The 14,402-nt window shown below is 43.1% G+C and overlaps 1 protein-coding gene across 6 annotated transcripts in view; it reads left to right on the top strand.

Annotated features, from left to right (window-relative positions):
- LOC118359138 (ELAV-like protein 4) overlaps positions 1 to 14,402 on the top strand; it is an 87,641-nt gene that overhangs the window by 37,311 nt on the left and 35,928 nt on the right. For all 6 annotated transcript variants that reach the window (XM_035737422.2, XM_035737420.2, XM_052480439.1 and 3 more), the window contains one exon: positions 13,350 to 13,453. In XM_035737422.2, the coding sequence (XP_035593315.1) occupies positions 13,350 to 13,453 (104 nt within the window). The remainder of the gene's footprint in view (positions 1 to 13,349; positions 13,454 to 14,402) is intronic.

Raw genomic sequence — 14,402 nt, 5'->3', positions numbered from 1 at the left:
AGATAATGTCAGATAATGGCATTCATTTTAGATCCTACTTAGTGACACTACTTCCTTGATAATCTCATTAAAAAGGGCCCGTGATGAAGAGCAACATCCGCTCTTGACAATGAGATGCAGCCAGGTTAGACTGTGGCTCAGGCTGGGGGAAGTACAGGGCCATCTTTTACAATAATGGGTCTGAACTGGCAGGAAAGTAATATGTAGTATATACAAGAATAGCACCTGGAAACCACACTACACTAATTTTTCATCTATTTTTCCCATATGTGTGATTCACACTAGACAGGGAGACCTAATAGTTTATATTGGAGAGAGTAAAAGGAGACATGATTAACAGGAGGCTCTCACTGGCCTAAATGGGAAAGTAAGGCCATTTCTGTTAACGTTGAAAGTTATTTTCTACTGTACAAGGTCTCGTATGACTTAGGAAAACAAAATATGTTATAAATATTCCCCTCCTGCGGTGCATGTCTGTGTTGTGCTCCCATGGGTGCAATTTTAACGTTCAAACTTTTAGACTAACAAAGCACTTCTCCCTCTCAGTAGAGGGAATGCCAGGAGGCTGCATGCAAACCAGTTGGCATCATTAACTGACTTCACAAACAGTCCTCCCTAGGTTTCAGGGAACACTGTTTCTGAAGCCTTAGGGCCCCTATCCACAAAGAGTCACTTTGGATACGGGCCATGAGCCCTCTCTTGTCCATTTCCCAACATCCCCATTCAGACATTTGACCAGAACACCATTAAAACACTACATTCTCAAGCACCACATACAGGACAATAATGCTTCTAGACCTCGCCCTCCTGCCCTTTCAGTTTACTGTCAATTTTTCAAGTACAGAATGTGAAATTCCTTTACACGGCAGTTCAAAGGGAAGGAGGATGTCTTTGTGGACAAGGTGAGGTGAGCTTCCTAAGCCTCAGCGTTGTAAGAGACAGGCTTCTCCTTTCTCCGGACCGGGTGCTGTCAGCTTTGATGAAGCAAGAGCGGCATGAGGTACCAGCCAGCCCAGCCACACTGCGCTCTTCTGTCAGGCCCGCTGACTTCAGCTCAGTGAAGTGCCACCTCAGATTGTTTACCCTGCTCCCTACGCATTCCTGTTGTGCATGTAATACACCAGGGACCTGCAGGTTCATCTTTTATTGAAGGCAAACCTACATGCACATCGCTAGAGCCCAAACATGCCCTCACTGGCCCATCACCCCCTCAACTTTCTCTCAGGCTAACGACCAGGCTAGAGAGAGACATAAAGTGAGTTGTATTGAGTGGTAGTAGGTTCCATCTTTCTCTGGGAAGGGAGAAGCTGTATGTAATGATTAAAGTGAAGGACAGGGTATGTTTGAGGAGTTGACAGAGGATTCTCCAACAGATTCTTGTGTATATTTTTAAAGACCGCAATTAAGATGAAAATCCTCAGTAAAAATGCATGCATCTGCCTGTAATGAAATAGATAAACATACACCCTTGGAGAGAGCTAGTAATTTTCTTGTGGACCTGGGAGCACATTAAATGGCAACTTTTAATGGAATACATTAGGAACGTGTTAGTGATTCTGGCCATCAGCACACAGAGAGAGACTGATTAGCAGGAAGCTCTCACTGGGCCTAAATGACTGATCAGGCGCCGCCAAGGCAGAAATAGGTTCCTCGTCAGTTGCCCATTTTACTGGATCATTTTCTGCGCTGGCTGCATTTCTTTAGGAAAATGAATGCATTTGTATTCATAATGGCAGAAAATAAATGGCTTTCATGCAGGAACAGGAATTGAATGTGCTTGTGATTTGGTTCCTGATAAGAGAGAAACTTTTTACATACTGAGACAATCATCTGTTCATATTCTCCAGACAGTTACTGCACTGTAATACAAGACCCATCTTCTTCAAAGATTTACTTCACGTTTTGGTTTTACATTTGGTCCTATGGTGTTAACACATAGCCTTTGTGTTACCCCCACTCTTTTGGGTGGTGCCATTTTGAGTCTGGCTGTGTCATGGCACACTATGTTAAGATACAGCGGATATCACCATCTGTAAGGATTGACCAAGGACAACGACGATCCCTGTACAAATCAATGCAGTCACCTTCCCTTAGTTGTACCACTATAGGTCAACTGATGCAAATGATTCTGCCAATGCAACAAAACAAAAAGCAAGTGTAGTGTATGAAATATTCATCCTACTTGATGTCTGCTACGGCATAGTAGGCCCTGAAACACATCGCTGTGCATCTGAGAGCAGAGAGCGTGTGAAACTTGTGTTTGAGACAGGCGTGTGTGGAATCTCTCTCTGTGTGACACACAGCTGACGTATTGGCCTGACAGGGAGGAAATAAAAAATGCACTGTTTCACTCAGTTTACCCTCATCTCTTTGTTGATACTAAAATATATATTCAGATTGAGTTCACAGTCAAAACCAATGCTGTTTTATTTACAGGCAATACATGGTTTGGTTTGAATAGTTGGTTTTGTTGCTGGAACTGTTTGCTTACCAAAACTCTGGCACAATCAAACCTTCCATAGTGATGAGCATCAGGAGTTAATGGCTGCGTATCACAGAGAGGAACACAGTGTTTATGTTTGTCCTCCAGTTCACATGAATCTTACTGGTTCATATAACAATTAATATGATGCAAGCATGCATAAAATAGCTTCCTCCGTAGAACACTGATGAGAACAACTGTGTGATGTAAACAACTTCGCTAGTATGACAATGAGGCCGGTAGCTCTTACATTGGACCAAAGTGAAAGATAGAAAACAGAAATTCTGCGCCACTTCAGACATACTAGCAAACTCCGTCATCAGCTTATTTTCAAATCAGCGTCCGTTTGTTGAATCCAGAATACATTAATATACTGTAAGACAGAAATCATAGAAGGTTTAGGACTGGCACCATTACCGTATAACCGTGTAACCGATGGTAATGATGGAGACAGTCATGAAAATATAACAACCGTTTTTTTTTTATTGGGGGTGTTGAAGAGCGGTTGAGTCCATTTCTGCGATAAAATGGACTCTTAACGACGTGATGTAAGCAAAGTGTTGTAGCAAACGATGAATAGAATGGTCTTGGAACCTCTAAACCTGGCAATTTGACTGGTAAGCTCATGGATACACTCGCAATGGTACCTGGTACTGTGATACTAATCATTTCCATGGTAATGTATAATGGTCATTCAAATTATGTTAACTGATGTGGCAAATGCAATGGAATGTGTTTTTTGTAATGTCAGTTGAGTTGAATCAACAAATCACAGCACATATTGATGGGTACATTTTGTGTCCGGCTGTGGCAGTCACCAAATTTTGTCAGCCGCTGATTGTCGAGCAAATAACTGCCAGTCTCACGGTAATTGACCGTAATTAACATCAACACATTTAGCATCTCCTGGCTTCCACACACAGTCTACAAGACACTGATGCAGACCTTTGGAGCAGCTACATTTGAAAAAGTCTAATAACTTAATGTAATACAGCCCACACCTTAACAATAAATCCATTATTTATTTTATTCTGTGTTGAGCGGTGAACGAAGAAACAGGTCCTCCTATATGCTTAATTTAGAGTTATTAATGTAACTTTAGTTGTGATTCAAATGTCGGCTATATGTTTAAAAAATGTATACATTCTAAGGCTGCATGATGCAACTCTAATGATGATTTGAAAAAGGTGGCATGAAAGGCACGAGCTCGGCTTTGTTTCTTGCACAGGCTGTACACACTTCATCAGTCTCAGTCAACACTTCATCAGTCACAATTTGACAAGCACTTGATAATTCCTCGAACTTTCCAGCGGCATCCCCACTGTGTGGCTGTAATGCCCTCTGAAAAAACATATCTTTTGCGGCCAGTGGCCATTGTGCTCTTGGGCTGAATATAATAATTATAATTCCTTTCTCCCTTCGTGCTGCTTGCGCCGAAGCACCTCTCACTCACATGGCTCTCGGTCACGTGATCGGATCTTTCTCACAAGCTACAAGTGAAAACAGACACATCGAGGATCTCACTGCACGTCCTTATCTAATTCCGAGGTGCATATTGAAGATATTTTGTCAGCAAGATGAGTAGGCCTAATGAACAGCAAAAGCACTAGCCTGTGTCAATATACTATCCCCACAGTACAAAAGTTGACCTATTCTATTATGTGCGAGAAATAACTATTCCAAATATAGTCTGGGATAGTTGTGGGATGCGATAGATCCCAAATGAATACAACCGCTAACATCAAAAGACAGATCAGAACGTTTAGTTTAAAATGTTGCTCAACTATCAGGCTATTTCTTCACATTAAAAGCACAGCAATGGTCACACGGCAGTAGGCTATAAGCACAAATGCGGGAAAACCCATTTGCGGGAAAACACCATTATCAAAAGTGACCGCAAATGCGATTATGCATGTACTGCTTTCAATATAAAGGTGAGTTTTTATGGTTAGAATTATCTTCCCCAAACTTCAAACTCATGCGCTGCATATGTTTGCCAGTTAGGCTCTACGCCCGTTGTAAAGCGGATTAATATGCTTAATTTTAAGAAGTTATTTGGCCGCTTTAGTTGTGATACAAAACTTATAACAACATAAAGGCCTACATGTATGGGCTAGGCTACATGAGGTGTGCTACTACGATTTGAAAAAGTCACAAAAAAAGGGTATGCATTGTTTCTTACCTTACGCTGGGAAGCATTCACAAGTGATAATATATCATTCACAAGTGATAGGCCAATATTGTCACCCATCAGACTATTCTTGATTTAATCTCGGCATAACATATACTAAATAATATATGTGTGAAATTTGTTTAGATTTAGAATGGACCATTATCATGCACCTGTCTCGAAATAGGGGCAGTGGGAAAAAATACATGTCATCTATGCATTTAAATGGGCGCCCGAAAAAAAAAACATGTGCGAATGGAGGATGCTTTTCCTGTGGTTCATTTTCATGCCAGCCAGGTAGGCTATACTCCTGTTGTAAAGATAAGCATTGTGCTTAATATTAGGAAAGTTGAGAAATAAATATAGTAGGTCTAGCTTATAGAAAGCTGATGGGATCCTCCTCTTTTGAATAGAGGCCATCACTCTGTTTTCTCACACAATTGCATAGCCTATAGAAATGTTGCGCATCGTGAGCTAATGGGCTCTCATGAAGTGTTTGATTAGATTTTAGATTACATTTGCAGTTGAGGTCAGAGTGATTAGAGGGACAATAGAGTGCTGAGTACCAGGCAGTTAGCAAGTTTGGTAGGTTACTAATGACCATCAGCAGCATCAGAGCTGGGAGAAGCCTAATTACCGTGACGAAACGTGGAATTTGACTGCCTTCATGACTTGTAACCGCCAGTATGGTAATACAGTCAACATAACAGCCCTAGGTACACTTCCTACTTTTACTTCCTGCTCCTTACTTTTAACATTGCTGTTATGGGTACACTTCCACATATGCCATCATTGACTTGAATAGGGACGCCTACATTATTAATTATATTTCTATAGCAGCACATGCAGTCAGGGGTGGAGAAAATGAGAAAATGTGATTTATTTTATTTTATTGTTGCTATTCAAATGGTTATTATGGAGACCGCGGTCAATTGACTGGCCAATTATCGTCATCCAAAATTCCATGACCATCAGAGCTCTATAGATGGTAAAAGAAAGCGTGAATATAGCTGGCATTTGACGAAATGAACACTTATCTGGATCAATATCCACTCAGCTGGTTCCGGGCCTACCTGAATGACAGAAAGCAGTTTGTCTCTTGGAATTTCCTGCAATTTATTGTTGCTATTTAATTTCGTCCGTCCGAGACGGTGTAGTACGATTCAATCTTAGTCCTGTATTGATGCTTTGCCTGTGGGGACGACGTCATCGATGCACGTATTGATGAAGCCAGTGACTGAGGTGGTGTACGGAACATATTCCAGTTTGTGCTAGCCAAACAGTCCTGTAGCTTAGCATCTGCTTCTTCTGACCACTTTTTTATTTACCGAGTCACTGGTGCTTCCTGCTTTAGTTTTTGCTTGTAAGCAGGAATCAGGAGGATTTAATTATGGTCAGATTTGCCAAATGGAGGGCGAGGGAGAGCTTTGTACGTGTCTCTGTGTGTGGAGTAAAGGTGGTCTAGAGTTGTTTTCCCTTTGGCTGCACATTTAACATGCTGGTAGAAATGAGGTAAAACGGATTTAAGATTCCCTGCATTAATGTCCTTGTTCACTAGAAGCGCCGCCTCTGGATGAGCGTCTTCCTGTTTTCTTATGGCCGTATACAGCTCATTGAGTGCGGACTTAGTGCCAGCATCGGTTTGTGGTGGTAAATAGACAGCAATGAAGAATATAGATGACAACTCTCGTGGTAAATAGTGTGGTCTACAGCTTATCATGAGATACTCAAGACTTCCTTAGATTTTGTGCAACAGCTGTTGTTTACAAATATACATAGACTACCACCCCTAGTCTTACCAGATGCTGTTCTATCCTGCCAAAAACAATTTAAGCCCGCCAGCATTATGTTATTCATGTCGTCGTTCAGCCACGACTCGGTGAAACATAAGATATTACAGACCTCCGTTGCAAGGCTCCTCACACGCAGCAAACCCTGAGAACACATCACCTTCACTGGCTTCCTGTCAAATTCCGCATCACCTACAAGATCCTACTGCTCACTTACAAGGCCTCCCTCATACATTTCTGACCTCCTCCATATACACCCCCTCCCACTGTCTCCATTCCTCTGGCTCTGGACTACTCACCATCCCCAAAACAAAACTGTGCACCATGGGGGACCGGGCATTCAGCGGTGCTGCCCCCAAACTCTGAAACTCTCTCCCACTAGCATCCTCCAAACTCTGAAACTATCTCCCTCTAGCATCCTCCAAACTCTGAAACTCTCTCCCTCTAGCATCCCCCAAACTCTGAAACTATCTCCCCCTAGCATCCCACAAACTCTGAAACGATCTACACCTAGCATCCCACAAACTCTGAAACTCTCTCCCCCTAGCATCATCCAAACTCTGAAACTCTCTCCCCCTAGCATCATCCAAACTCTGAAACTATCTCCCCCTAGCATCCCCCAAACTCTGAAACTCTCTCCCCCTAGCATCCCCCAAACTCTGAAACTCTCTCCCCCTGGCATCCCCCAAAATCTGAAACCATCTCCCCCTAGCATCCCACAAACTCTGGAACTCTCTCCCTCTAGCATCCCACCAAACTCTGAAACTATCGCCCCCTAGCATCCCACAAACTCTGAAACTATCTCCCCCTAGCATCCCACAAACTCTGGAACTCTCTCCCCCTAGCATCCCCCTAACTCTGAAACTATCTCCCCCTAGCATCCCACAAACTCTGAAACTCTCTCCCCCTAGCATCATCCAAACTCTGAAACTCTCTCCCCCTAGCATCCCCCAAACTCTGAAACTATCTCCCCTAGCATCCCACAAACTCTGAAACTCTCTCCCCCTAAGCATCCCACAAATTCTGTAACTCTCTCCCCCTAAGCATCCCACAAACTCTGGAACTCTCTCCCCCAAAACATCTCACAAATTCTGTAACTCTCTCCCCCTAAGCATCCCACAAATTCTGTAACTCTCTCCCCCTAAGCATCCCACAAATTATGTAACTTTCTCCCCCTAAGCATCCCACAAATTCTGTAACTCTCTCCCCCTAAGCATCCCACAAATTCTGTAACTCTCTCCCCCTAAGTATCCCACAAATTATGTAACTTTCTCCCCTAGCGTCCCAGCATCCTGCAACTCTGACTCTATTGCACCTTCAAAAACAATCTCAAATCCCACCTGTTCAGTCTGGCTTTCCCCTCAACTAGCTAAGCTAAGTATCTTTTTATTATTTGATTGTCTTATTCTTGTTTTTGTTTTTACTCTTTGCTGTACACTGTCCTTGGGTTTTTTGAAAGGCGCTTTACATTTAACATTTTAGTCATTTAGCAAACGCTCTTATCCAGAGCGACTTATAGTTCGTGCATTCATCTTAAGATAGCTAGGTTGGACAGCCTCATATCACAGGCATAGAAAGTACATTTTCCCTCAATAACTTAGGTATCAGTAGAGTCAGAGCTGGGGGAGGGGGCTGGGTGTGAAGTGCATGTGCTGGTAAAATTATTATTATTGTTATTTATTATTATTATAATATTATCATCTGACATCTTCCCTAAAGCCAGGTATTGCAGACTAGACAGGCCCATAAGTGCAGACGCCAACAGGGAGTTTTAGCGTTCCAGGCCTAAAAACACCCTTGCTCTCTCCTCCGTTCTCCCCCCACTCTCTGTGCTGTTTGAGTGGCCTGTACCTGGGAAAGAGAGTGGGCCAGTCCCCTGTGGGCCTCAGATCTGGAGGGCCTGAGGGCCGGGCTGGCTCATCACTGGTCCCCTCCCTCTCTGCAGGACTCCCCCGGCACTGGCTGCTGCTGTCACTGTTGTCATATCCAGGCCTGACGTCACAGAGCTGGGGTGTCCCAGATTCTCTCCTGCTACGCTGCTATCTTCCCAGACATCCCACACATTTCAGGCTTCCATCCAACTCACCTCAGGCAGCAGCCACCGATGGGGAGGAGGGACTCGGGGTGGGTGGGAGACTCCTACATATTACAGTTGCTGCTACCTTGCCAACCCCAGAGAACAGACATCTGAGCGGAGCCAGTGTATGTGTGCTACTGTTTATTTGGTCAGCATTTTATTCATACTAATGTAAGCACATAAAGCAACAGTAAGGCTGTATTAGCATTTGAATGCCATTATAGTCAGAGGTTTGACCTAATATAGTCAAAGGTTTGACCATTATAGTCAAAGGTTTGACCTAATATAGTCAAAGGTTTGACCATTATAGTCAGAGGTTTGACCTAATATAGTCAAAGGTTTGACCATTATAGTCAAAGGTTTGACCTAATATAGTCAAAGGTTTGACCATTATAGTCAAAGGTTTGACCTAATATTTGTCAATTGTACAGTGTTGTACTGTTTCTATAAGCTAATAGAGAAAAACAGTAAAACATATCCAAAAAGGCAATGGTAAATAGTGGCATACAAAATGTGTTTAATAGCCCTGAGTACACGTTTGCTATAATTAAATTACTTTTGCTATTTACGGCCAGTCAGAATGAACTGAGCCTCTGTCAGCTTTTCTTATTAAAAGCACTTACCGCAGCAACCAGTAAGTGGTTTATGTAGATTCAAAGTATGAATTGTGAATGTATATTCAATCATATCATAATTCTGCACATTAGGTAGTTTAATTTAGGAGATTAGCAAACGAACGTTGTTGTACTCTCCTCCCATCTAGAAACATAATACTGAACTGGGAACTTCTATAAGTTTGTAAAAGTGTATATTTTATCATCTGCATTTTAGTTGGTGAATTCTCCCACAAATATTTTGAAGGGTGCTGGTCCGTCAAAAATAGCACCATCCCAAGTTGCTATTGCAGCAAGGGCAAATTGTTAAAGAACCTACACAATGATACACATCTGTTTTGACAAACAGAAAGGTTCTTTGTTCCTCCATATCTTAAATGTGGCCAAATGTAAGACTGACCAAACCAATTTGCCTGTTTCTACCTTAGGAACCTGGTGCTATCAAGGTATGTTATCGTCAGCTGTTCATAGCACTGTCATCCTGTGCACAGTGCACTTTTCCCCTCTCATCCCTTGGCATCTTATATGACAGACTGAAGCCATGTTCACTGACAGGGAGGGAGTGGGAACTCAGGGACAGACCATGGGGACTTAGAAAGAAGAGGTCAGGTTAGGATATAATCATGTCTGTCATATTAATACAGAACATCACAATGTTGTCTTAACCACTATGAAATATTAAGGAAATTCATGTTTATTTTTGATTAAGGGCACAATCACAGAAGGATATTGTTTGCTGCTAGGTTGGATCCTATATTGTGGACAGTCATGCATGTCAATAAATGGAATGGAAGGTACTGTTCAAATCTAGAGGGTAAGAACATACAAACCAAAAGAAGACCATACGTGCATGAAAGTGTGTGTGTGTGTGTGTGTGTGTGTGTGTGTGTGTGTGTGTGTGTGTGTGTGTGTGTGTGTGTGTGTGTGTGTGTGTGTGTGGAGGGGGGGCACTGTAAGTCACCACATGGGGAGAGTCAGGACACCTGCTGGAAACACACCCATTTTCTCATCTCACACATTCGGGAGCCTGCTGCGCTTCATGAAACAAATAATGGCTTAGTCATACTGTAGCACCACCGAGAGGAGCCACTCACTGGAAATAGCAGTGATTTGCCAAGGAAAAACATTTGGTACACTTGTACCTATTTCCCTCTTCTATTTATTTTTGACTGTACATGGAGCGGTGAAGACCTGGTGAGATGGTCTCAATTACCCCGGCCCTCTCTCTCGTTAGTAGTGATTTGAGCTATAATGGGACAGCTGTTATGAAGCATTATGGCACTACTGTGGTAATGTCACAACTAATGAGCTCAATTATCCCCACGCTCGCCCGCTACGAATCAACGCACCACTCTGGATCACGAAGGGGGGGGGGGATCCACTATGTCACACACAACTACTAGCCCTGTGCTTTCAGCTCGACTCATCCTAATGAAGGAGCTGGGCACGGTCCCACCACTGACATTACTAAGCTGTTTATTTATGAAAAATATCCCTTTAATGGATGTTAAGCATTGTCTTTGTACATGTTGTTCAAACACCTCCAGATTTGAAGATGGATGGAAATGCTGTGGTTAGGAACAGAAAGTCAATCAAAATTTCATCATTAAAAACTCATTATAACAGCAATGCATCATTTCAGTTTGCAGATTTAATTGACAGTTAAAATATATATACATTAATGTGTCCATTAGACTAATTAAACGGCATAGGGATCATGTTCTGTTTGCTCCTCCATTAAAGGGTATTTATTATCTTAATGGGTTCTTTCAGCTTCCTGAGATGCATTTTTTTCACCTGTTTGTCTATAATATCCTTAATGCCGTTTGTACAATCCTTTATGGCACTCAGCCTTTCTAGTAATACATTGATCTAGATTCCTTATATATCTCACACAGTAAACAACCAGAAAATACTCCTTTGTATAAAGATATAAAACATTTAAGGCTTGTGCTAAGACACCTGTGCTATCTTATTGTGTACTGCTATTTAGTGATCTTACAGTAGTAGCTTTGCTGTATTGTGTAGAACTGTGTTAAGGCATGCTGTATGCTATGCTGCGCCGTGCGTGGATGATCTGTTCTGTACCGTGCTGTGCTGTGCTAGACCTGCGTGTTTATTTCAGGCAGGCAGCATGCTGGGTTGAATCTGCTGGGCTGCGTGCGTGCGGAGCGAGCCGTTGTTGTATCAGGCCTCGATGAGTTTGCCTGCATATGTTGGCCCACAGTCAGTGCACCGCCGCTTTCTGACCTTGTCAGGGTGTGTGTGTGTGTGAGGCGTGTGTGTACATTCTCTTCATTGCATAACCTTGAGCACTGTATTCTCTTCCCACAGCTCATAGTTTGCTCCGATAATTTCAACATTTTCTTAACTTGCATGTACAGTATACATACAGTATGAGTGTGTTTGTCTGTGCGTTGGCGTTGTCTCCGGAAGGCAGCCAGCCCATGGCCGCCTGCTGTGGGCTGCTCTCTTACTGGTGGGTGGAATCCCCTCTTGGAGCTGCCTCGTGCTGAAAGCAGCTGCCTCGCCCCATCTCTCCACTCACCTGGGGAGTGGTGCCAGGCAGTTGGGGGTGCGGACACATCCCAATCTCCCCTTCAGCCTTGCCAAGGTACAGTGATTGGTGCAAACTCCCAAAGACACACTGAACTGTGGACACCACCAGAAATGGAGGGAAAGTGTACATACAGTACACACAGTACATGTGTACACACAAAATATGCACACACACACACACACTGTGGTACTGTATCATTAACCACAACCCAGCACATCCAGGTAGATCTGTATGAGTACTGTGGGACTGAATCATTATCCACAACACCAGCACATCCAGGCAGATCTGTATGAGTACTGTGGGACTGAATCATTATCCACAACACCAGCACATCCAGGCAGATCTGTATGAGTACTGTGGGACTGTATCATTATCCACAACCCAGCACATCCAGGCAGATCTGTATGAGTACTGTGGGACTGTATCATTATCCACAACACCAGCACATCCAGGCAGATCTGTATGAGTACTGTGGGACTGAATCATTATCCACAACACCAGCACATCCAGGTAGATCTGTATGAGTACTGTGGGACTGAATCATTATCCACAACACCAGCACATCCAGGCAGATCTGTATGAGTACTGTGGGACTGTATCATTATCCACAACACCAGCACATCCAGGCAGATCTGTATGAGTACTGTGGTACTGTATCATTATCCACAACCCAGCACATCCAGGCAGATCTGTATGAGTACTGTGGGACTGTATCATTAACCACAACCCAGCACATCCAGGCAGATCTGTATGAGTACTGTGGGACTGTATCATTAACCACAACCCAGCACATCCAGGCAGCTCTGTATGAGTGCGCTTCGGAATCACACTTCATTTCTGCTAACACTTTGTAAGCTACGCTTGTCGAGCCTTAAATTCTCCTTGTGAAGCAGCGGAAGGGGGAGGAGGAAGGTGACAGGGAGTGGGGAGCCGCTCAGCAGTTGGCTGTGTTGGCTAATTATTGTCAACCCACATTGAGGAGTATGAGAAGAGAAGTCTTTGCAAAAGGCACTTTGATATTGAACACATATCCACAGGCCCGCGGATGTATTGGCGTTAACGGCGTAGTTCTATTTTAGTGTCCTAACTTTCCGAAGGGTGCTGTCAGATCAGTGTCAGCGAGATGAGCGGTAAAAATTGCTGTGAACCAATGAAATTCTCTCCAGGACACAAGGTTTTTAATAAACAATGGGGAAATGATAATCCAGGGTAATCCACTGAAAGTGAGAGAGAAGCATCGTGTTTCATGTGAGGAGTACAGCTCCATTTTGTCCCTAAGCTGCAGCCTGCCTGCCTATTTATTTGGTGCTAGGAGAGCGCTGTTCTACATTTGTGATTCACTTTGTCTATCCACTGTGGACTTACTGTTGTCTGTTTCTTTTAATGGCTATAAGTGCGGTGTTCCACTTGGACTTGCCAGACACATGTGTAGCAATTTTTTTGTAACTATCACATAGCTACAACGGCTCTGGGCGTCTGTTGAAAGTCAACTAGCTCATGAAAGCAAGCAATGCCTGAAAGAAATATCTAGAGATGTCAGGAAAACATTGAGTCAAAGAAAATATGATATTAATGACACTATTGTATCTGTACCATTTTAATACATACTGGGTAGAATTCTGTATTGCAAAAATGCTCTTCTTTCTTGTTTTACAGGGCAGAGTCTAGGCTATGGGTTTGTCAACTACATCGACCCAAAGGATGCAGAGAAAGCCATCAACACATTAAATGGACTCAGACTTCAAACCAAAACTATTAAGGTAAGTCTGATTGGAAAACACCTTCTGTACACTGAATATCAATTCACCCAGCGTTCACGCGATAAGGACTGCACTGCTTCAGTTTCCATGTAGATTGTAGGAATGCTGGGTAGTGAGGCGATTCAGACTCATTTGCATACATGCAGAGAGAATTTAAATGAAAGAGTGACTGAATCAAAGAGTCAGAAGCATTAAAAGCCTTGAGGTATAACTGATATGCTAATTAATTTATAAACGTCAAAATGTGAAGGTGAAATTAGAAAGATTTTCAGACAGAGTAAGGAAAACACATTTATTAAATGCTGCCCAAAGTTAAATAGAGGACTCCAATTTATATTACATTGGTTGGGACGTCAAATAAAGATGATGGGTAAATGGAGAGAGTATAATTTAATTAGTAGTATGGTCGTATTAGTGTACTCAACATCCATTTTAGTAGGCCTACTTTACCTCTACTTGTTGAGCAGAAAAACTATATTCTCTCATATAGCTCCGTTATGCTGTTCGCTTTAAGCTATACTGTAATCTGTCTGCTACCATAATCCAAACTCTCTCAGTAACATATTTCTAAATCTAATCAGATCGGATTACCCTGCTGAGCTGAATGGGAAAAGCCCATACAGAATCCCCAATCCCTCGACAGCCTTGAGCATGATAGGTCAACATTGTGAAGGGAAGCAGCCACACCAGATCAACACAGCTCGGCCTGTTTTCAATCCAGCACAGTGCTTTGAGAGGCAAGGTCATGGGGAGACAGCCAACCAGAGCTGTGTGCGTGTCAGTGTGACGCAGTCAGCATGACCCACAGTTATTCCTGCGCAGGTCTCACCCACTGAGCGTAGCTGACAGGAGTTAGGATGAGTCACAGGGTCTGTGTGTGTATCGTCCCTCTGCCACTCTCGCTCGCTAATGTACTCTGCTGAGATGGGGCCCCCAGAGGGCCAAGCTA

The sequence above is a fragment of the Oncorhynchus keta genome, chromosome 26 (genome assembly GCF_023373465.1).
Source record: "Oncorhynchus keta strain PuntledgeMale-10-30-2019 chromosome 26, Oket_V2, whole genome shotgun sequence".
NCBI classification, from domain to species: domain Eukaryota; kingdom Metazoa; phylum Chordata; class Actinopteri; order Salmoniformes; family Salmonidae; genus Oncorhynchus; species Oncorhynchus keta.
Note: the sequence above shows the minus strand (reverse complement) of the source record. Positions and strands in the feature narration are given on the sequence as shown.